Raw genomic sequence first — 22,499 nt, forward strand, 5'->3', positions numbered from 1 at the left:
TGTCCCATATCCTTCTCATCACCGGCGTAAACAAGGATGGTGTGCTGCTATCAAGACAAAATCAAGGGGTCAAATTGAAACAGATGACATAATTTCAAATATTGAAGTAGCTTACCAAGACAATGAAATGACACATGTTCCAGAGGTGATTGAAGTCGACCCAGTTACAAATTCGATCGACAAAGAAGTTAATGGTCAAGAAATTGACGCTCACATGTTGTTTAATGACACTGAAGAGTCAAGCAGCTCTGAAGACAATTTGGAAGAAGCAAATAACCCTGAAGACTATTTAATGTAATGTAACTATTTTATCATTTTAAGTTTTATAATGATACATATTATAACTATTTTATCATTTAATGAAACTATTTATAATTAGTAATAAAAAACAAAAAAGAAAATAAGAAAATTATTTATAATTTTTATTAGGGAAATAGTCACTTTGGTCCCTGAATGAGTGATGAGTAGTCACAATAGTCCTTGGTTGTGCACTTTGTTAGTCAAAATAGTCTTTGATATTAAAATATTTCGTTAATATTGTCATGTTAGTTCTTCAATAGACTTAGTTATTGTCATATTGGTCCTTATACATACTTACTTATTGTCATTTTAGTCCTTATATCAAAATAGATATTGTGAGTATTAAGGGATTATTTAAGCTTTATGGACTATTTTGACTAACAAAGTGGACAATCAAGGACTATTTTGAAATTTTGATACGTCGAAGGACTATTGTGACTACTTGCTATACACTCAAGGACCAAAGTGACTGTTATCCATTTTTATTATAATAAAAAAAAAGGAAAAAAAATATTAGAAAACAAAGAACAATTTTAGCCGGGAATTCTCCCGCTGAAATGAAAAGACCAATTATTTTAATTAGTTTATAATAAATAAAAAAAATAAGAAAGGTTAAAATAAGAGGATATTAGAAGTCACGCATTTGGATTCCACTTGTGTACCATTAAGGTACCAATGGTATATACCATTGACCAATTATAGTGTATCACCTACCAATGTTACTTTATAAATGTTTTATTTGATATACTTTTTTATAGGATGTGTAACACCCCGTTACCCCAAAAGCAATAAAATAACATATAAACATCAGAGTAATTCCACAACGGGCATGCTACATTGCAAATTCAAAATTCTTAAATAGAAAATAAAACTATTTAATTCAACATCATTCATAACTTCAATAATTATGCAGCGGAAAGTTTTGCATTTCAATAACAACCACAACGATTTAAATCTCCAACAATATCCTGGCATTAAGCCTAAACAACAAAAGTCAACCAACAAAGGGCCACATCATCAAGTTCCAAAAATTGATACATAGGAGGAAAACAACAATAAAATAATATAAATGTTCCCATCCCACGTATCAGAGCCCTAGACACGACAATGAGCCACCACCAACTACTCAGGATTACCTGCAAGTTACCCATAGGAAGGGCAACGTTTTCAAGCAGAAGGGGTGAGATTCACAACAATAAATATAGATATTAAAATCATCAATTGAATCTAACACCCTAATCAACAACACATTATCTTGTAAACATATATATATGTATAAGTCACAAGCAACAACAACATCATCAATACACCATAATTACAGTGAATATAAATATATAACACATATTCAACACCAACATCATCTATCAGATAACAACTGAAATCAACCACCAAGACTCATGCAAATGACATGACCACTGCTAAGACACCATCTTAGACTTCTTAATGAAATGCAATTATGCATGTGGTACCAATCAGGACCGGAGCCCTCACCGCTTTTGAATGGTTAAAGCATTCATCAGGACCGAAGCCCTCACCGCTGTTGAGCAACTAGTACTCCAGGACCGAAGCCCTCACCGCTGTTTTATGCATATGCAATGGACCTACTTGTGTATATCTACATACAACTGACCATGCAATGCAACTCCATGTGACTCCAATTAATACAACATGTATGATTAATAATTAAAACATACAATGCATTCCTCATCATCAATCAACATCCAACAGAGATTCAACCATTCAGAATGATGCACAATTAAATAAAATTATGCTTAAACAACAACACTTAAACCTTATCATCCAAGCAAGCAAAACCGCACTCAAAACTGCACAGCTCGCCTCGCGAGCACATCTGCTCGCCATGGCGAGTTCACAAAAACACTAGCTCGCCATGGCGAGTTCAAGGCGAACTCGAGGCGAGTGAAAATCAGGTACTCTCGGGAAAAAGTGACATTTCCCCACTCAAACTCCAATTCTAAGCTCCCTATTCATCTTTTTAACCCAAAACTTTCACCATTCATCATTAATATCATCTAGGTACCTTAAACCGTCCCCAAAACATCTTATAACAACTTTTCAAAAATCAAGTTTTAATCTGGGCTACTCGCCATGGCGAGCTATGAAGTTGCTCACTCGCCATGGCGAGCACAGCTACTCGCGAGGCGAGCGATGAACTTCTGTACGGGCAGAAAACTGGTTTTACCCAAAAATCCCATTTTTCTTCCAATCACTCCCCAAATCAGTTTACAGATGCAAATTAACTTTCTGTATGCACTTAGAACCTATTTCTAACATCAAATTCATGCTTACAACTTCAAAACTACAATTTCATCATAACACCCAAAATCCCCAATTTCTACCAAAACCTGTTAAACTCAAAATCAGACTTTAAATTCTACACCATTGAAGTAAACCCCACCCTTACCTTAATTCAGAATGAAAAATGCACAGCAAAAAGGGTTCCTCTGGTTCTTCTCTCTTGCTCCTGGTTTTCTCTTCCTTGGCTTGGTTTCACGTAAAACTGTTTCTGACTCCCACTTTCTATTTTCTTAACTTCCCACTTAAGAGTAACTCCCTCCTAATTACACTTAACTCCCCCAAATTCCTAATAACTCCAATTAATTCCCCAAACACCAAAATAATTAATATTTCATACTTATTCTAATTATTATTAAATAAACCATATAGTAAAATAATACCATATAAATCACCCAAAATCACACATATAAATATAAGCATATGCATATACTCCACATAAATCACCAAACCATCATATATAAATATAAATATACTCCACATACTTTAAAATTAATTAAATAAATAACTAGGGCGTTACAGGATGTGCCACGTGACACATTCTAATTGGACAATGGTATATACCATTATGATACAGAAGTGCTATCCCACGCATTTGGGGTTTACACACAAACTCAGGAAGAAAAACACAGAAAAGGAAAACTAGAAAGACATGCATATGGGTTTTTCAATCCTTTGCTGTTCAAAGGATCGGAAGGGTTAATTGTTCATCTCATTTTGGTAATTTCGTTCAAAGTCTTTGCTCGTTTTCTCATTCTATCGTTCTCGTTCTGAAGAAAAGCCTTTGCTGAGTCAATCGGTGAGTTCAATCTTGCTCAATCCTTTAGTTTACTGATACCTATTATGTACTTATTATTTAGGGTTAAATTCTTTTTGGGTAATGGGTTAATTTTTCATTTATTAATATTTGGGGATTTTATTTTTATTTTGTTTTATTGTAATGAATCTGGTTATACGTACCATAAATGAATCTCAAGCAAAGCCTTTATCTCAATCCTTTGTTTTATTGTAATGAATCTCAAGCAAAGCCTTTGTTTTATTTTGTTTTATTTGGGGATTTGCTAAATGAGTTTTATGATATGTCCACTGTTTGTTTGAGATTAATAGGACTAATATGCTTCTAGATGTGTAGAACTTAGCAACTGAGATCTTCATGAAAATAATTATTATTCTTTACCCAAAAAACTTGGTAAGTTCAATGCTAAATGAGATTAATAATTGATTTGCTAAATGAGTTTTATGCTATGTCCACTGTTTGTTTGACATTAATGACATAAATTGCTATAAAATTTATCATTAAAATAGGATTAAATTGTTGAACGAGTCACTCTATTGTTGAATGAGTCATTGTTTTATCTTATTTATGTTTCTGATTTTTTTTTTTGTTTGTTCCTATCCTCTTGCACACGTTTAGGATGTGCTTAGGCTGTGCTGTTAGTGTGTTACTTAGTTCCTATTTTGTAGCCAGTTAGTTGTAGTCCTAAGTCTATAAACTTGGCCTTTTTCAGTTTTCATTGAATAAGAGAAACACTTATTTTTCCCTTCCAAAACAGTTTCTGTGTTTAACACAAATTAGTGTTGGAAGGATGAAACTGGCAGCGTTATTAATAATACTAATCATTGAAGGACTATTTTGATATCACTGTTAAGTGGAGAAGAAATTTGAGGCATGTATATTTTTGGAGAACCAAATTAAGTGTCTTGTTACTTTAATGTAGGAATTTATATAGATTTTAGCCAGTATCTGTTTTTCATTTCTTTTGGCAGGGGAGGTAGTTGTTGATTGAATTGATATTTTACCTATTGGATGAATGATTAATGTTAAAATCATGTTTGTTGAAATGTGTTGGAATTCTTAAATTAGAGTAATGATGCTTTTGAATTCATGAGAAAATGATTGATGACTTGAAAATATTTTAGTCCATAATTGATACTGTAAACTCCTTCATTGTATTATGACAGCTATATCTAGGAAAGAAGATAAGGGCAAGAAGGTTGCTTCATCAGAGCCTATTAAAAAAAATTCAAAGTATACAATTGCAGAGGAAGTGGAGCCAATTTGGGCAAGAAGGTCAGAGGGCATTGTTATTCGTGAGCCTAGTAGTGATGGTCGACCTCCACACAGATCTCCTTCGCCGACATATCCACCTCCAGACACTGCTCATTCCACGACATGTCCACCTGCCCATCGTGATACTACTCCATCTCCTACTATACCTGGAGTTTCTCCTAGTATAACTGGAGTTTCTTTCACTCGAGTTACTATGTCTGGTGTTAATCCTCCACTCTATACACACTCACCAAGACATACCACTCCAATCTCTGCAAGGTCTCCTGCTCCATCTCCTAGTATACATGGAGTTACCATGTCAGGTGTTAATCCTCCACTCTACACACACTCACTAAGACATACTACCACCCCCATCTCTGCAAGGCCTCCTACTCCATCTCCTAGTATAAATGGAGTTTCATTCCCTTGAGGAACTGTGTCTAGTGTTACTCCTCCACTACATACACACTCACCAGGATATAATAATACTCATTTCTCTGCAAGACCTCCTACATTATCATCAGATCTTTTACCAGATGTCCGTTTTTTAGAATTTCTTAGTATTAATGGAATATTTATACCAGTACCTGAGGTGCAACAAGAACAAGAACAAGAGCAACAACAACACTGTGAGCAAGAACATCAAAGCCAACAACAAGAAAGGGAAGCAGCACAACAAAGACGAGAACGGAAGAATATTGCTGAAGACCGTTCTTATCGCCCTCATTGGATGGCCGAAGACCATTGGCGTGCCTTGTTGTCCTATTGGGCTGCAAATGATAGATATAAAAAGCGCTCCACGGCTAATAAAAGGAATAGAGCAAGTTCTAGACAAGCTCGCCACACACAAGGTTCTGTTACTAGTGCAACCCACGCGAGACATATGGTAAAAATATATTAACTTTGTACATGTTTTTATACGTATATATTTAATTATTCAATTATTCAGGTTATGTAATTAATTAACTTTTTGTGATAAATTAGGCAAAAGATCTTGGAAGAGATCCCTAGTAGACGAGCTTCATCGAGAAAACCATATTATACATGGTACAGATGTCTACGTTGATGATCGCTCCTATAATACACAGGTGAATTTATACTTTGATACTATATGCAATACATTAAATTCTGCATTGTTTGTTACTATATATGAAAACATGGCAAGTTTCTTTTGCACTGCATCACATTGTGGGTACTGCCACAAACATCTTAATTCCAAATAACCTATATATGTCGCTGTTAGTGTCTCTGTAGTTATTGGTGCAGTTTTCTTCATAGTCGTTACTGTAACAGATGTCGTTGTCGTCATTAACGTCGACTGTCACTACCTACTTTTAATGATACTACTTTGCTGGATTTTCTTTTTAAGCTTTGTGTTGAATATTTAAGCTCTGCAGAGCATCAAGTTATCATTGTGTTGAATTTTTTATTTAATTTAGTCTCATTTCTTTTGATTAAAAAGGATATGTTCTCTTGACAAAAAAAAAGAGAGATAATCTAAATAGGAAGCAATTTTACCATTCTTTGTATCTCTCATCAATATGGCGTTATTTTTTGATTTGGAATTCTAGTACTGTTGTGTATTGTGGCTGTTCTGGTTTGGAGTGTTTGTGTTGTTTGGTTTTGCAGTTAAGAGTTATTAAGCAATTTCCGTTTATTATTTATGTATACAGGTAGCTTTTCGGGAGGAGGTACGACTATTCTTGGAAGAGTCACGAGAATATTCGACCTATGAAGAATTGCCTGATGCGATCAAGCTGGAACTTTGGAGGAAGGTATCAGGACCCGGGACAAAGCATAAGTGGTATGGTCTTGGTCGGTATGCTCCCCTCATGGAGCATGGATCTGTAATCAATGAGTCTTCATTTGGAGAAGGGTCTTCAAGTAACCTGGAAACGTTGCCTCCTCATGTGATTGCCCAGATAAAACATTTGACACAGGAGTTGCAGGCTCGTAAGCTAATGGAGCAAGAGTTGCGGGACAAGATGGAACGGGACGCTGAGCAATATAGAGCATTTCAAGAAAGCGTTGATCGACGGTTTGAGGAATTGATCGCAAGCACATAAAGGCGACTTGGTGTTGAAGAAAATGGTTCAGATGAGTCAAACAATCCCAACATTGAGGAGGATGAAAGTGATGACACCAATTAAATATGATGCTTCAGATGAGAAGAATATTTTGACTACTTTATTTAAATATGATGCTTTAGATAGTTTTAGGCTAGTTTTGTGGACTATGTGAATGCTGCAGTTTGATATTGCAGCAGCTATGTTCTTCTGTTTTGGCTGTTGTTGATGCTGCAGTAGCAGTTATTAGGTTTTGTTTTGGCTGGTGGATCTGTGTTCGATTTTGATGCAGGGATATGCTATTGTAGCCCTTTGTGTATATTCCTCGCATCATTATTGGGTCTTGTTTTTGGGGTTTTGGTGTACAGCTTATATACGGTCCTTTTTGTACTTTCTTCCGCGAGTTGCGGGTGTGTCTTACACCCTCTCGTCGATGAATATATTTTCCGTTTATTTGGATATTTGAAATGTAAAATAATATTTAAAATTATTATTTAATTAACATAATTTTAGGGGAAAATTTGTATATTTTTTGGGTTTTTTTTTATTTTTTAGTAGTTTTCCGAGGAATATTTCCTAGGAAACAAAAATTAAATATCCTAAATTTTTCAAAAATTTTTGTTTCAAATAAAAAAAAAATTGGCAAAACTTTTAAATTTTTGGCGCAATATTTTGAATTTTGAATTTTATTTTTAATTGTTTCAAAATATTTTAAATTTTGTTTTTTATTTTTAATTGTCACATCGACTGAACAATGACAGTGGTGGCAGGTTTTTTGCAGGAACGTTTCCTAGGAAATTTTCCTAGGTGTTTTCCTAGCTAACAACTTCCTCGAAAAATCCTCGAAAATTTCCTAGGCACAACTTTAAATATACCTAGGAAGTGTTTCTTCGAAAACTTTCTAGGAAAGCCTGCATACCTAGGAATTTGGCTTCTATTCCTAGGAAATGTTTCCTAGCTAACTGTTGTATAAAATGCTACGAAGACCTGCAAAACAAGATCAATAAGAAAGATCTGAGACGTGCTGGACGCACTGTCCTCAAGGATTTTCCGCGTGTAAAACGCTAACCCTTCCAAGATATAACAGACCCTTCCCGGCAAACCGAGGATTCAGAACTGACAAGAGATATGAGACAGGTAGTGTAACCAGAAAGAAAGATGGAAGTGTGAAAGGGATATGTTTTGTTGTTTACGTGAGTTGTGTTTTTTCCTGTGTTTTAATATGTGCTCCTCCAAACAATTTATATAGGCCATTTCCAATAACAAACTGCTGAGCATAATAAAACGTGGGATGTACACATACTCGGCACTGCCACTTCTTGGCATAAAAATAGGGATACTAGTAAAACTAATTTATTGTGCACGTTATAGTGATGTCAAGACCAAGTAAAACCAATGCAAAGTAATTGAAAAGGAAGTTCCACAAATCATGGCAACCTGATATTCTGCCAAATCAACTTCTTAGGAATAAGTCAACAAGGCTAATTTTCTTAATAAAATTAGTTAAACCATTTTTATAATAAATAAAAAATGAATAACTTTTGAAATATCTCAAATATACAACACTAACTTCATTATTTCTTGTAGTGTGTGTAAAGTAATAAAACAATTTAAAAATTTATAAGTGTTATGATGTGACAACACCATTGTATTTATGTGTAAAATGATTTTTTTTTTTTTGAAAGATTATGTGTAAAATGATTGTATAGTGACAAGATTTACTAATTAAATTCTATCTAAAAGTATTTTATATTATTAGTACATACAAAATTAATGATTGTTCAAAAAAAATAAAAATTAAAGAGTTGTGTTATTTGAACATCCATATATGTGACAACTTTTATGACAACCAAAATTTTACAAATGAAATAAGGTGAGGTAGTGGCACAAAAATCAAAGCAATAGAGAGAAAGTAAAAAGATAATATGAATATGAGAAAGAAAGTTATCACTAAAGTTGTAAAAAAATGGTTCTTAAAATATCATTTCTCAAATTAAATCCATCAAATCAAAACATTTCGAATTTACTAAGAACACCAAATATCAACTAACTTCTAACGACTATACATCAACCGTATTTAATTATGTCGATGGCTTGGCTCAATAGTAACCAATAACGCGGATACGAAAGTCCATCAAATTTGGCCAACCTTTTTCTCAATAAATATAAGGGTGTCCAAAATTGACTTTGTTTCCTTGCACATTCTTTTTTTCCTTAGTTTTTAAGTTTTGAATTGGATTATTTGTCAAAGAAAAAAAGTTTTGAATTGCATTAATAATTTTATTTTGAATTAATCTCCGACAACAAGTTTTGAAGGAAATGTGGTCAATTTTTTTGGGTTACTATGATATTTACTAGTACGAAGTTTTTACTGACGTTTAACAATGATTAATCTCCGTCAAAAATCTGTGGAGTATACTATGTAGTTTCTTCTCTTTCAATCAGATTTTTTTCATATTTATGAGTCGAAAATCGAATCTCTGATCACATGCTTAAGAATCCAAATCTCTTATCACTTGGATCAATCCATTGTTGGTAAATCTTTAAATTACTCTTCTTCTTTTTTTAATTTTAATTCATTTTTTAGTGTGCTTTTATGTTTTCTTTGTAAAAATTATGAGATCCGGAAGCATAAGTATTCTGGTGATTTATATTTTATCATATTGTTTGTAGAAATTTGTCGTTGTATGCTATTAACTTGGGTCATATGAGTTTTTGTTCATAGATTTACCCTTTACGTTTTTAGCGATGTTGATTCTAATGTATTCTATCAATTTGAATGAATAAATATCGTTTTGTTTATGTAAAAAACAAAACAATAAAATGGTTATTATTATTGTATGCTTTATGAGATAAATATCGTAAAGTAGTGTAGTTTAATGGTTATTATTATTGAGTTCAAGTATGCTCCATTTAGCCAATGCTCCATTTACTCCATTTAGCCTACAAATGCATGACATGTGGCAAAATAATAATCAAGGGTTGAGATCAGCGGCGAAGCTAGCAATATTTTTATGAGGTGGCCACATATAATTTTTTTTAAAAACATTAACAATGAATTTAACCATAAACAAAAACAATTCACAATAAATAGTACTTATATAAAATGTACTTCATAAAATACACTTAAAGCAATAAGAAGGAATTATACCAAAAATGCAAAAGCAACGGATTTTACAAAAAAAAAAAAAAAAAAGCAACAACAGAACAAATGATTGCACGTAAAAATCGACAATGGAAGAAATTAAAATTGATAGTAGCTATTTACGAAAGTCGAACTTGGCGATCCTTCAAAGACTCAAATTCATCTATAACTGCTTATGAATTTAAGTGACTTGCAATGTCTTTTTCAATGTAAATAAAGCATTGTTTCCTTTCATTTGTCCAATATGTTTACTAATAAATTAATAATATTATAATTTTAATATAACAATACTAATAGGATGGATGTTGGGACTATATGATATATGATTGGAACTAATAGTTACAGATTAAAATTTGTTGCTATTGTAATATTTTCTTTGTTTAATAAAAAATGATATTATTAGGGATAGATTCTTCAATTTCTGCGAAACATGATCAAGTAATTCAAAGTTCAACTGAAAAGTAATCAAAATCAGACAAAATTATTTAAACTAAAGTCGAACATGGGGTAGCCAAATATATATTATTAGGGGTAGCCAAATATAATAATATACCTACTACTCATTCAATAATTTTTTTTTTGGGGTAGCCATTGCTACCCCTTGGCTATACTAGGAATTCGCCCCTGGTTGAGATTAAAAGTTGAAATTTAAGGGTGTTTTAATTATAAAAGAATCCAGCATCACCCCTTTGCAATTCACGGTCTCTTTTCCTTCCACTGCCACCGGACGCCGCCCTGCACTACCCTTCTGTTTTATCTTTTGGAATTTCAGAATTGGAAACTCTTAAATGAAATTGGTGGCCGCATGAGGAAGGTGGGAAGAGGAAGAAGGAAGGAAAAAGGATTGTGTATGGTGTACTTATTTTGTTAATTTTTAATCTCAAACCTTGATTACTATTTTGCCACATGCCATGCCATTTGTAAGCTAAATAAATAGAGCATTGACTAAATAGAGCATACCTGAAAGTCACAAAGGTACTAAGAACCACTACACCACTTCTATTTGTTGCGATAAATTGTTGATTAATATTGATTATATCTTATTTCAAAATACCATATACTAAAACTACACCATTTCCATTCACATTCGAACTTGTATTTTGTTTTTTTTTTTGCATAATTTGTATTTTGCCATTTTTTTTAATAACTTGTATTTTGTCTTTCTTAGAAAAAAAAAAAAGAAACATGTATTTTTTTTTTTTGGAGAAGCTAAAATGAAATTATAAAACCAACCAAAAAGCAGTTCCGAAGCACAAGGTGTGCCTAGAAACTACTACAAAAATACAATGTATGTACACAAAAACAGAAAACACAAACCAAAACAATTAGCCTATCCCAGACAAGCTAAAGGGCTAGACCACCACATCTGGGTGCCAAACACAAACACGGCATTTTTAGCCTTCAGCCACCCTAGAGATAACAATTTGATCTTATCTAACAGACGAGAAATAGGTGTTACAATATTATTAAACAACCAGTTGTTACGCTCATTCCACACAAACCACGAACACAATAACCAAATAAGTTGCATTAAAGAGCGTATAGCTTTACCGCCACCTGTCATATGCATAAACTGCACCAAATGATCGGAAATATTATTAGAATCCACCCCATCGAATCCAATCCACTCACGGGCCTGCTGTCATAATGCCGCACTCACTGTGCACGAAAGAAAAAGATGTTGTGTTGTCTCCACGTGGCCGCATCCTGACACACACACAATGTCTGATGCTGCAATAGCACCGCGCATAGCCGGGTTAGCTTTTGTTGGTAAGCGGTCTCTAATGAGTCTACAGGCAAATATCGAGACCTTCAGCGGAACCTGTTTATACCACACCAATTCGAGAGACGTGTCCACCTGAGAAGTATCACAACTAAGTAACAAGTCATAGGCGCCTCGCACAACATATCCATTAGCAATGTCTGGAAGACAAACCCATTTATCTGAAATGTTTGAAACCAACACAACATCAAATAAATATAAACCTTCAGTGGTTCGACCAATGATCCAATGTCTCAATATCCCTTCTGAGTCGATGACCGAACCTAGTTTTAAAATTATGCCTGAATTCATTATTATTGCATGCTTTATGAGATAAGTATGATAAAGTAGTGTAATTTACTTGGTCAATATGAATTGTGTCCGATTTGGGAAGCTTTTAAATTTTTTGACTCAATTATGAAATGGTTTTTTTTTTTTTTTTTTTATCAATCTACTAGTTAATCTAAAATCTCTGGATTATTTTTCACTAACGTAAACTCTCTTAATTTTATTTTATTTTTTGAAAAAAGTCTCTTGAATATTACTCTTAGTCTTGAGATAATTTTTTAATAATATTGTATTTCAAAATGCGTAGGAATCTATTTTAATCAGATATCTTTTACGTGTAAATGTAAAAATACTTATCTTTTAACTCGAGTAAGACTATACATACAATATATGACAAAACTCCTCATAACATATAATTGAGTTCGATTCAAAACCTCTAATTAAATTAAAAAAATCTCTCACAATCAGATTTAAGTGATGTTGGGTAAATTAGGTTCAATCTTACTAATGTATAATCTTTGTTAAAAAAATATGATTAACAACTTTTAATAAAAAAATACGATTAACTTTTAATATATGTCTCATTCCAACCACGTTTTTCATGCAAAATATTCACACTCAAAGTCTAGTTTAAAAAAACCTGAATTCCGTTTAGTTTGTGGTGTCCGAGGTTCAAACTTTAGATCTTATTTATATTATTATATATTATCCTTACCAACTGATCTAAACTCACGATGACTTAATCCTATTTTGATCATCGATAAAGTTGGTGGCAAAATTGTATATTTGTAGGACGGTGATCTCTAAAGTGATAAAGAATAAAATTAATAATATAAAGAAAAAAAAGGTAGTTTTGTAAGGATAAAAAAACCTCTTTCTTTTTGGACAAGAAACATATGACTAAGATTTTGTAGAATATTCTTGCTCAAAAGGGTAAAAATAAAACCATCAACAACGCCCATAATTTTTATTTTCCTTCATCAACTCAACTATATTTTTTCCATTTATTTATTTCTCATTCGTTATTATTCATACAACTGCTTCTTCCATATACAAAATATTTTCGAACAAAACGACGCGTGTTTCGCTACTTCTTATTACTATTTGCACCGTTGTTAGTTTCTTATAATAAACGGGTCACGAAGCCCGACCCGTTTCACCGATCTTCTTCTCCGACGATTCTGCACCGGAGAATAAAACGCGTTGACTCGCGATTCAGCGTGTTGACTCGTTTCTCTTATAGCGAAAAAGAAGAAAAAGAAGAAGCGTGATGGTGAATTCAGAGTTGAAGAAGAAAGAGAAGGGTTTTGGAGGGAAATGGGTTTGGGTTGTTATTCCTCTTATTGCTGCCATTGTTGCAATTTCCATTTCTTCAAGAACTTCTTCAAAAATTTCTCTTTTTGGTGTCATTGGAAAAGCGTGTCAGTGTGCTATGGTATATTCAATTTCTCACTTCAATCTTTTTTCAGATCCATGCATGCATGTTTTTGTGTTTTGCTGAATTGTGAAATCTTGAATCTTAATGCATTGTGTGATTCATGTAAATTGTGTTTTTTTAATCTTGATTTTGATGATTTATTTCAATTCTTGCTTTGGATTCTGTTTGAATTATTTTCTGCCCCATGCAGTGTTGTCAAATAAGCATTTGGATTGACTTATTTCAGTTTATCCACTGACATAAACATTTGTGAGACTGAGAGAATATATGAAAACAACTTATTTTCATAAGTTCTCCAAAATAGCTAATGAAAATAGCTTATTGTTTAGATCAATGAAGCACGGATACGGACACAGACACATGACACGACACGGACACGGACACGCCGACACCGCTAATAATTTGAGAAAATCACATAATTCAGTGTAATTATATGTGTACGTGTCCGGTGCCGGACACGGCTAATCCAAGAAGTGTCCGTGCTTCATAGGTTTAGATGAAAACAATGTTATTTTCGTCTTTTATTATAGAGGTAGCTTGTACATAAGCACTTATGCTATAAGCTGATCCAAATGGTTTATGAAAGTAATGTGTTTGTCTACGGTAGAAATCCAGGGAGGTGTTTTGCATAAATTGTTTTCTGTGTTTTGCAGTGTTGTCAAATAGGCTCTATAGTGTAGTCAGATTATAACAAACTGCTTATGTTATGTGATTTTGTACATGTTGTCAGATAGCAGCTATAACACAACTGCGTAATGGAATTTGAACAAAATACAATTTTTTGTGATCCGCAATTGATAACACTGGAGATGCGTGGCTAGAAATTTTGTCATTTTCGTTGAATTAATAGTCTAGAATTTATTTTTCTGTGACTGTTGCAGGGTACACCGAAGTATAGTGGTATGGTGGAGGATTGTTGTTGTGATTATGAAACTGTGGACAATCTTAATGAGGAAGTGTTGTACCCATCTCTCCAAGAGCTCGTGAAAACCCCATTCTTTCGGTATTTTAAGGTTTGCTTGTTTTCATTTCTTATGTCTACATTTTGTGTCTGCAAACATCCTCTTTGATATTGTTGATGCTTGTTTTAATTGCGATCGATTAAAACATTAGGTTTACAAGAAACATTTTTGTTTTATTTTCTATGTTGAATTTAGTAGTATTGATTTTTTTTACCTCTTTAATGACTGGTAATGATTGGTAGTATCTGATTCATCCAACAACACAATTTAGAATTGGAATACGAGAGGCCTTTCTAGAAAAGGAGTTTTAATAGAATTCTATGTTCCAGCTTGTTTATTGATTAGTTTTTAAATGTTGATTTGATGAACAATATGAGAAATGAGAAATGAGAAAGAACTCCATCTGTTGTAAAAGCATTATAATCGAGTCAATGTGCTGCCATCTGCATTATCAACTGAATCTTGTGCCTTAGCTCAAACCATTCTATACCAGAATTATGGATTTTAAATATTTAACTTGCTACCATTGTTAAGTATGAAAATCAAAATTACAATGAATATTAATTAAATTGATCTACAAGGTTTGAACTGTGAATGGTGTTGAGGATTATGCTTGCATGATGGGAGATCTGTTTTTGATGTACGGTGTATGGGTTTTCTTTTGGGTGTTCCGCCTATATATGGGTGCCCTTTGCTATGTTGTTTCTGTCTTGCCGGTCTCTGTTTGTCTTGTGCAAGGACTGGGTTATTATAAATTTTTCCGTTAAAAAAATGAATAGCTCTCAATGCACTAAATGTAGAAATGCTGATTACTGAATTGTTTGTAGGCTAAGCTATGGTGTGACTGCCCTTTTTGGCCTGATGATGGCATGTGCCGGTTGCGGGACTGCAGTGTATGTGAATGCCCAGAAAATGAGTTCCCAGAGTCATTTAAGAAGCCTAAGCGCCTTTCGTTGAATGATCTTGTTTGTCAAGAAGGAAAACCTGAGGCAGCTGTTGACCGTACTTTGGATAGTAAAGCTTTCACAGGATGGACAGAAATAGACAATCCATGGACAAATGATGATGAGACAGACAATGGTGTGCTACTCTGTCTGATTACTAGTTCCAATGTGAATATTTTCTGTTTATAGTTGCAGTTTATCACAAGTAACTTTGCAATATTATATAGTATACCTTTTAAAGAGGTATTAGTAGTACAATGGAATTCACATGCAGTGTAAAAAACTTCCATCTTTTACACTGTTAACATATCCAGTTAAATCATTTTATAATGTTTAAAATTGTTATAGAAAATAATTGTCTTAATGGTTGCATTTACAGATGAGTTGACATATGTGAACCTTCAATTGAATCCTGAAAGATATACTGGTTACACCGGTACATCTGCAAGAAGGATATGGGATGCTGTCTACTCTGAGAACTGCCCCAAATGTAAGTCGTCTTCAGAAAAGACCTGTAAATGTTGCACCTTTTTCAACAATCTAATATCTAATCTAATTGGTCAATTGTGAAGTGAATATTAGTCTGTTCTTATCATTTATATCTTGAGTGAAAGATATCTTGAAATGGATCAATATTGTAGAAGAGGAACTGAAACTGATGTCACGAGTATTATGTAAGGTGTGTGTATTTTATAACCAGTAATGTTTGTCTTTTGTAGATCTTTCGCAAGAATCATGCCAAGAGGAAAAGATTTTGTATAAGTTGATATCAGGTCTTCACTCCTCCATATCAGTACATATAGCTTCTGATTACCTACTTGACGAAGCTACCAATACGGTAAATCTTGTGTTCCTCTTCTCTGAAGTAGCTAATGTACTGTTTCAAAAGAAACATTTTTGTTGCTTTTGTGGAATCAATACAGTATTGCAGATTTAATCATGTAGGTAGTCTTCAGTTACGTTTTTGATATTCAATGTTAAAATAATATTTATTCAGTTTTGTTTTGGTGTAATGGACCTTGTAAAATGCTTTTTTCTTATGCACTAAAATTATTTTTCATTATTATAAATTGTTTCTCTAATGCAAAGCATTTTAACTTCAGATGATACTGACTTCTTTCCTTCCTTTTTATTATTGCAGTGGGGCCAAAATCTTACATTGATGTATGACCGAGTCCTTCAATACCCCGATCGTGTCAGAAATTTGTATTTCACTTTTCTCTTTGTCCTGCGAGCAGTAACCAAAGTGAGTATAGTTTGCCTTGATTTTAATTGATTGATCTTGATATTATCTTTCTTCTAGAATTTTCAGTAAAATGTATCTTGATGCAATATACATATCACTGTAGGCTGCAGATTATCTTGAGCAGGCTGAGTACAACACGGGTAACCCTAATGAGGACCTTAAAACAGAATCCTTGATAAAACAGCTACTTTACAAACCCAAGCTTCAAGCTGCATGTCCAGTTCCATTTGATGAAGCTAAGTTGTGGAAAGGACAAAGTGGACCTGAGCTAAAACAAAAAATTCAACATCAATTCAGAAACATTAGGTATTAACTAAAAAGTAATGGATGAGACTGCTATTTTAACTAAATAACATCCTTTGTTGACTTGCATAGTGGACGTGCTTTATGATGCTAATGAATGTGTAGGAAAGACCACAGATTAACAGATTTGTACTATGGTTTGCAAATTTTTTATTTTTTTTAATAGATTTGGCTGAAGTAATTTTTGTCCTATGGTATAGTTCTTCCTTCCATTGTCCGTGTTTTAGAATTTGATTTTTTCTCATTTTCTGAAAGTTGGTTTATCTGGAATTCTTAATTGCTTATCCGAACACATATTTATCTTTATACTATTAACAAACACTCCTTGTATCTGCTTTGTTGTATTACTGCTTCAATTTACACACTAATATTTGTCTGACCCATCGGCAATGGAATTATTTCTGTTGTATGCAGTGCGTTGATGGATTGTGTAGGATGTGAGAAGTGTCGACTATGGGGAAAGCTCCAGGTTCTTGGTCTTGGAACTGCATTAAAGATTCTCTTCTCTGATGATGGTCCAGAAAACATGGTTCAAACAGTAAGTACATTTGATAGAGTGTTGTTTTTGCTTCCTTTATGCATATGCTACGTTAAATCAATTTGCTACTGCATTGACCTTTAAATTTCTGCCATTTAAATCCTGAAATGAAACATACATATTTTCTTAATTCCATTCACCTGTCCTTCCAGACATATGAAATTGTAATCTAGTGGATTTTTATCTCTTATATAATTGTGAAGTTTGTAGATCTTTCTGTGGCTAGTATGTACTTCAAATTTCCAGTTGTTTGCATTATTACAATATGGGTCATCTTAACTTGTGCCCTAAGGGCACAAGTTAAGGAACTTAAAATGGAAATAAAAAATAAGTTTTATAATGAAAATATAATTTGAGACTTTCAAGACATTAAATGCACAATTTCCAAGTAAATTCTTCTACATTTGGTTTCTTAACTTATGCCTCAAAGGCACAAGTTAACATTTCCCTTACAATATATATAGTTGTTTTGTGTTTTCTTTCCATGTTTAAACTTTCAACACCCTATAGTCTTACAAAATTGTATGATGGTACGAACCCAAATCGAAGAGAACTACAGATTGAATTATTGATTACAAAAGTAGATGTATTACAGAAGGAAACCTCCTGTAACCCTAGAGCAAAAGGGAGACAGAGAAGATACATTTCTTTCTCTGCTTAAATTATAAGGTTTCCAACTAAAAAGATACCGAATGCTCTCCTTTCCATTTTCTCTCCCCTATATTTCGTTGCCTATCCCCATGCTCAGCTCATATATGGGGCTTAGGCCCAACCCGCTATGCTAAGTTCCTCACAAAATAAGGATATGATAGTAGTAATTCGAACAAAAATGCATATTTATGTAGGTAAGAGAAATTTACTATACATTTCGTTTTCAAATATTTTTTTTATCACTGCTTGCTACGAACAACTGAACTGAATTGACGTTGCATTTGATGGTCTTTCAGCTACAACTACAAAGGAATGAAGTAATCGCATTGATGAATCTTCTCAATAGACTGTCAGAATCTGTCAAATTTGTTCATGAAATGGGACCTACTGCCGAAAGAATCACGGAAGGACATCTTTTTGGCCATACAAAGCTTATTAGCTCCTTGAGAAAAATATGGTCCCGTATACTTCAAACTTAGAGGTGACGATAACATTCTCTCTTCTGAGTATTTGTAGGGTATTGTTGATTTACTTGTTTGATGTAGATAACTGAGCATTTCATGTTATTTCTGCAGGAAGCAGTTGGTGTGACACTTGGGTTTTCTCTTACTCACATTACTACAAAGATTAGGCTTAGAAACCATGATCATGGTTTGAAATTTTCCAAGGATGTGAAAGTAATGTATGTAACATGTTCACAAAAATAAATAATAAATAATATTTGAATACAAAGATGAGAGTAATAGAAAATGTGTTATTTGGGAGTAGAATCCCACTAATTTTGTGGAACATTCTGTTACAAGATTTTGTTATGTACAAAGTACTTTTCACCAAAAGAAAACGGGAAGAATCACGTTGAGTAACAATGCGCACAGATATGTAGTTTAATTAAGGGAAATATGCTTAAACAGGCTGATCTGTATTGTATCTGTAATGTTATTTACCTATATGTTAAATATGTTTTAGGTCCCTACAAATATGTGAGCTTTCAACATTAGTTCCTACTTAAATTCATTATATTTTAGTCCCCAACATTTTTGCTCTTTGCATGTTTGGTCCTTGCCGTCAATTTTGCGCTGACGGGACTCACCAAGGAAGTCATGTAAGCGCCACATATGAAGCCCTCCTCCCACTCTCCCTTTGTTTTTCAACAGCCATGGGGATCCAACACCACCGGTGACGGCCATGCGATACTCTCTCCTCTTCTTTCCACCACCTCGTGTTCTTGCTGCGATTTGGGAGAGAGTTCGGAGCAAAGTCATTCCTCTTGAGAGATTTGGGAGAGCCAAAACCAAGCAACCAAAACAAAATTAAAAAAAAAAAGAGGAAAAAAAAGCAGTATCTTGGTTCTCCTTTGTCTCACTCAATCTCCCCTGCTCTATATCGATCCTCTCTAACACACTCTCCATCGTGTGCTCTCTATCTTTTTTTCCCATCTGGGGCCAGAACATTATGCAGATGTAGATTGAACTTTGGTTGCGGTGTTTATCTTTTAACACTTGCAATTGGGAGAATATTAATGAATGATTGTAGAGCTTATTGATTTCAATCTTGATCTGCATTTATTTTTCTTATTCCTTAGTTGATATAGAGATACATTAATAGAGTTTCTATTTTCTATTTTTAACACTTCATAATAAATTGTTATGAGTAATGATACAACTATAAATTTTTTATCGTTCAATAAAACAAAATTAATACTATGGTATTAACTGTACCAACGAGAGTAAGATTCCATGACCATGGGATTAACTGTCCGAACAATTGTGTTTTATTCAATGGAGGAACGGGAAACAATACGATGGACTGGATAGTCTCATAGACCAAAATAATCATGGCTATAATGTTGAAGTGGTGGAACAGATGTTTGATCCAGAGGTAAGAGAACCTCATACTTATTACCCTTTAATTCAATCGGTGTATAAGGATAAATTAATTTGGAAGGCGGAAAAAGATGGGCAATATTTAGTGCGGAGTTCATATAGACTTTGTGTTAATACTATTGTAGATAACTCCCATCTTCATAAGCCGAGTGGATGGAACGAAATTTGGAAGCTTGAAGTCCCTTCAAAAGTGAATAACTTCGTTTGGAGAGTATGTCGTAATTGTCTGCCAACATGGGCAAGGCTCACATATAGAGGTATAAATTGTTCGACTACATGTGTTGTTTGCAATCACAACTACGAGGACGAAATTCACATTTTATTTGAATGGCCAAGAGTTGTTCAAGTGTGGCGAAATGGTGGTCTTTTGCAAGATGTAACTGCAACTTTACATCAAGGTTATAACGCTACGACATCAATTTTTCTCTTATTGCAGCGTTTTCCTAAAACCAAGGTTACATAATTTGCCACAATCCTATGGAGAATTTGGAAGCACCGAAATTTAAGATCTGGCAACTTGTTACAAAGACTAACTCTCAGATTTAAGAGTGTGCCAACCATGTTCTGGAATAATGGATGTTGGCGAACATCAAGAAAGATTTTCGACTAAAAGTCATTATGAGAAGTGTTCAATGGTCAGGAGCTGGTGCTGCAACCAGCAACACGTCTAAGACACGTCAACAGCTGTGCACGTGGCAGCCACCACCGGTAGGAAGACTTAAGTATAACGTGGATGCTTCCTTCTCCGCTTCTTCAACAAAGTAGGTATAGGAGTGTGTATTCGGGATGATGAGGGCAGGTTTGTGTCAGCACGAACGTTGCGCGTGGCTTACCCCTTTACATCTGATTCTTAATATTATCTGCATTGGAAAATCTTGACCATGAAGCCTTCTAACAGTTACTGTTAAATTTCAAACCATTCACAAAATCTAATAGTAAAAATCAATAATTGCATGATCAATTAAATTAGGAATGCAAAAATAAAAACAAAATAAATTCAATTAATGGGTGCCAACAAAGTTAGTAAATAACATATCATGTAATATTTTATCAACAACCGTATATCTTAGATCTTTTGCTAGTTTAAGAAATCCTTCTTGCTTGTAGTGAATTACTTAACTTGTTTTGGTCATGTACTCCAAGGAATTACCGCATCATTTTCAAGAATACAATAACATTTGTAATTGATACATAATGCAATCCGAGGAGGCACACACTTAATTTTGTCTCCACAATCCAAGTCATTATGACAGTCATGAGTTGCTGTGATAAAAAAAAATATTACAAATTTTACTAATCAAAAGGTTTGTAATATTATGAAGCCCGGATACGGACACCGAACACGACACAGACACTGACACGCCGACACAGCTAATAATTTTAAAAAAATAGCATAATTCAGTGTAATTACAAGTGTCGGTGTCGGACACGTGTCCGACAGCGGGACACACCTAATCCAAGGAGTGTCCGTGCATATAGGTAATAAGTAAAGATGAGACTTTAAAAGACGGCTTATAGTCAGTGCTTGTAAGGGGAAATGGCTTACTTGCAACAAGATACAGAGAAAGGAAGAGAATCATAAAATAAACAAACTTCATAAGTTTAGCCATATATTGCTCCCTTTGCACGTAACAAATAGAAAAGGATTTGATCACTTTATAATATATAAAGCTTGAGTTTTCTTTACACAAATTAAATATTTTTAGCACACTTATTAATATGTTTTCCCCTTTAACACACTGAATGAGGAGGTCATATACTTTTTTATTTTCAAGAAATATTTTTTATGTTTAAACCTTTCATGATATAAAAAGACAAATCACAAAATAGTGGTATTATATTTGAACCAAAGGACGCCCTTTACCCTTAAAGTATTTAAAAATTTAATTGAATAAAAATACAAGTTATCACAAAATAAACATGTAGATTAAAAATAATCAAAATGTAGAATACATAATTAAACGATGGAGAAAAACATAAGAAATATGCAACACTCTAATTTGTAATAGTGAATGTGCATTTTTTATTTTATAAAAAAATGACTCAAAACCTTGCTTTATAGGATTGTCGGTCGTTTTAAGTGAAAAATTATAGTCAATGATTTATTTCAAAAATATTTTCCGAAAATGACGTATGAATAAAATGTGAGATCTTTATAAATCATTTTCCAACATTGAGTTTATAAATCAAAGTATGTTTTCAAACTTAAGAATTCACCCTATGGTTTGAAATAAGCTCCAAGTGTTTATAGGTGTTTTTAGTAAACAATAAGACTAGTTTTAAAATGTTACTTGTATGATCAAACTAGAAATTCTAGGGCATGTCGCGCAATATTGTTCCCGAAAATGTTTGAATGTTCATCATATTCATAGTTTGTTTTATGAGCAAGATGAATGAAACTGTTTTTAGGGTGAAGATAATTGTTTTTCGACATAAATCAATAATGTAAAACAAGTAAAAGACTTAAAAGTTTAAATGCAAAAACTGAAAGAAATGTAAATTGTATTGAATTAAAGGTAGTTCAACAAATCAAGTTACATACATTCCGACTCTTTTCTCTCTATGCTTGTACTTTGAGTATTTGAATTTTGTAAATGAGATTTATGA

The 22,499-nt window shown here is 33.5% G+C and overlaps 1 protein-coding gene and 2 long non-coding RNA genes across 4 annotated transcripts; 2 read left to right on the forward strand and 1 right to left on the reverse strand.

The window, feature by feature from the left end:
- Window positions 1-3,379: 3,379 nt before the first annotated feature.
- Window positions 3,380-7,190, forward strand: LOC11409000 (uncharacterized). 2 transcript variants are annotated; one of them, XR_005644118.1, is made up of 4 exons: window positions 3,380-3,415; window positions 4,579-5,552; window positions 5,651-5,754; window positions 6,340-7,190. It is a non-coding gene; the product is annotated as an uncharacterized lncRNA (long non-coding RNA). The 2 variants fall into 2 exon arrangements; XR_003008953.2 differs by lacking the exon at window positions 3,380-3,415 and having other exon boundaries at window positions 3,470-5,552.
- Window positions 7,191-13,001: 5,811 nt separating this feature from the next.
- LOC11408999 (endoplasmic reticulum oxidoreductin-2) lies at window positions 13,002-18,979 on the forward strand. Its single transcript, NM_001420785.1, has 10 exons — window positions 13,002-13,362; window positions 14,247-14,378; window positions 15,155-15,407; window positions 15,651-15,761; window positions 15,991-16,109; window positions 16,413-16,517; window positions 16,621-16,823; window positions 17,235-17,358; window positions 18,306-18,490; window positions 18,585-18,979. Exons 1-9 carry the CDS (start codon window positions 13,198-13,200, stop codon window positions 18,486-18,488), a joined length of 1,395 nt encoding a protein of 464 aa, NP_001407714.1. The 5' UTR covers window positions 13,002-13,197; the 3' UTR covers window positions 18,489-18,490; window positions 18,585-18,979.
- A 1,211-nt stretch (window positions 18,980-20,190) lies between these two features.
- LOC120578193 (uncharacterized) lies at window positions 20,191-21,603 on the reverse strand. The gene is made up of 2 exons (XR_005644119.1): window positions 21,439-21,603; window positions 20,191-21,155 (listed from the first exon to the last, which is right to left on the reverse strand). It is a non-coding gene; the product is annotated as an uncharacterized lncRNA (long non-coding RNA).
- Window positions 21,604-22,499: the final 896 nt, after the last annotated feature.

Source organism: Medicago truncatula, chromosome 2 (assembly GCF_003473485.1).
Source record: "Medicago truncatula cultivar Jemalong A17 chromosome 2, MtrunA17r5.0-ANR, whole genome shotgun sequence".
Lineage (NCBI taxonomy): Eukaryota > Viridiplantae > Streptophyta > Magnoliopsida > Fabales > Fabaceae > Medicago > Medicago truncatula.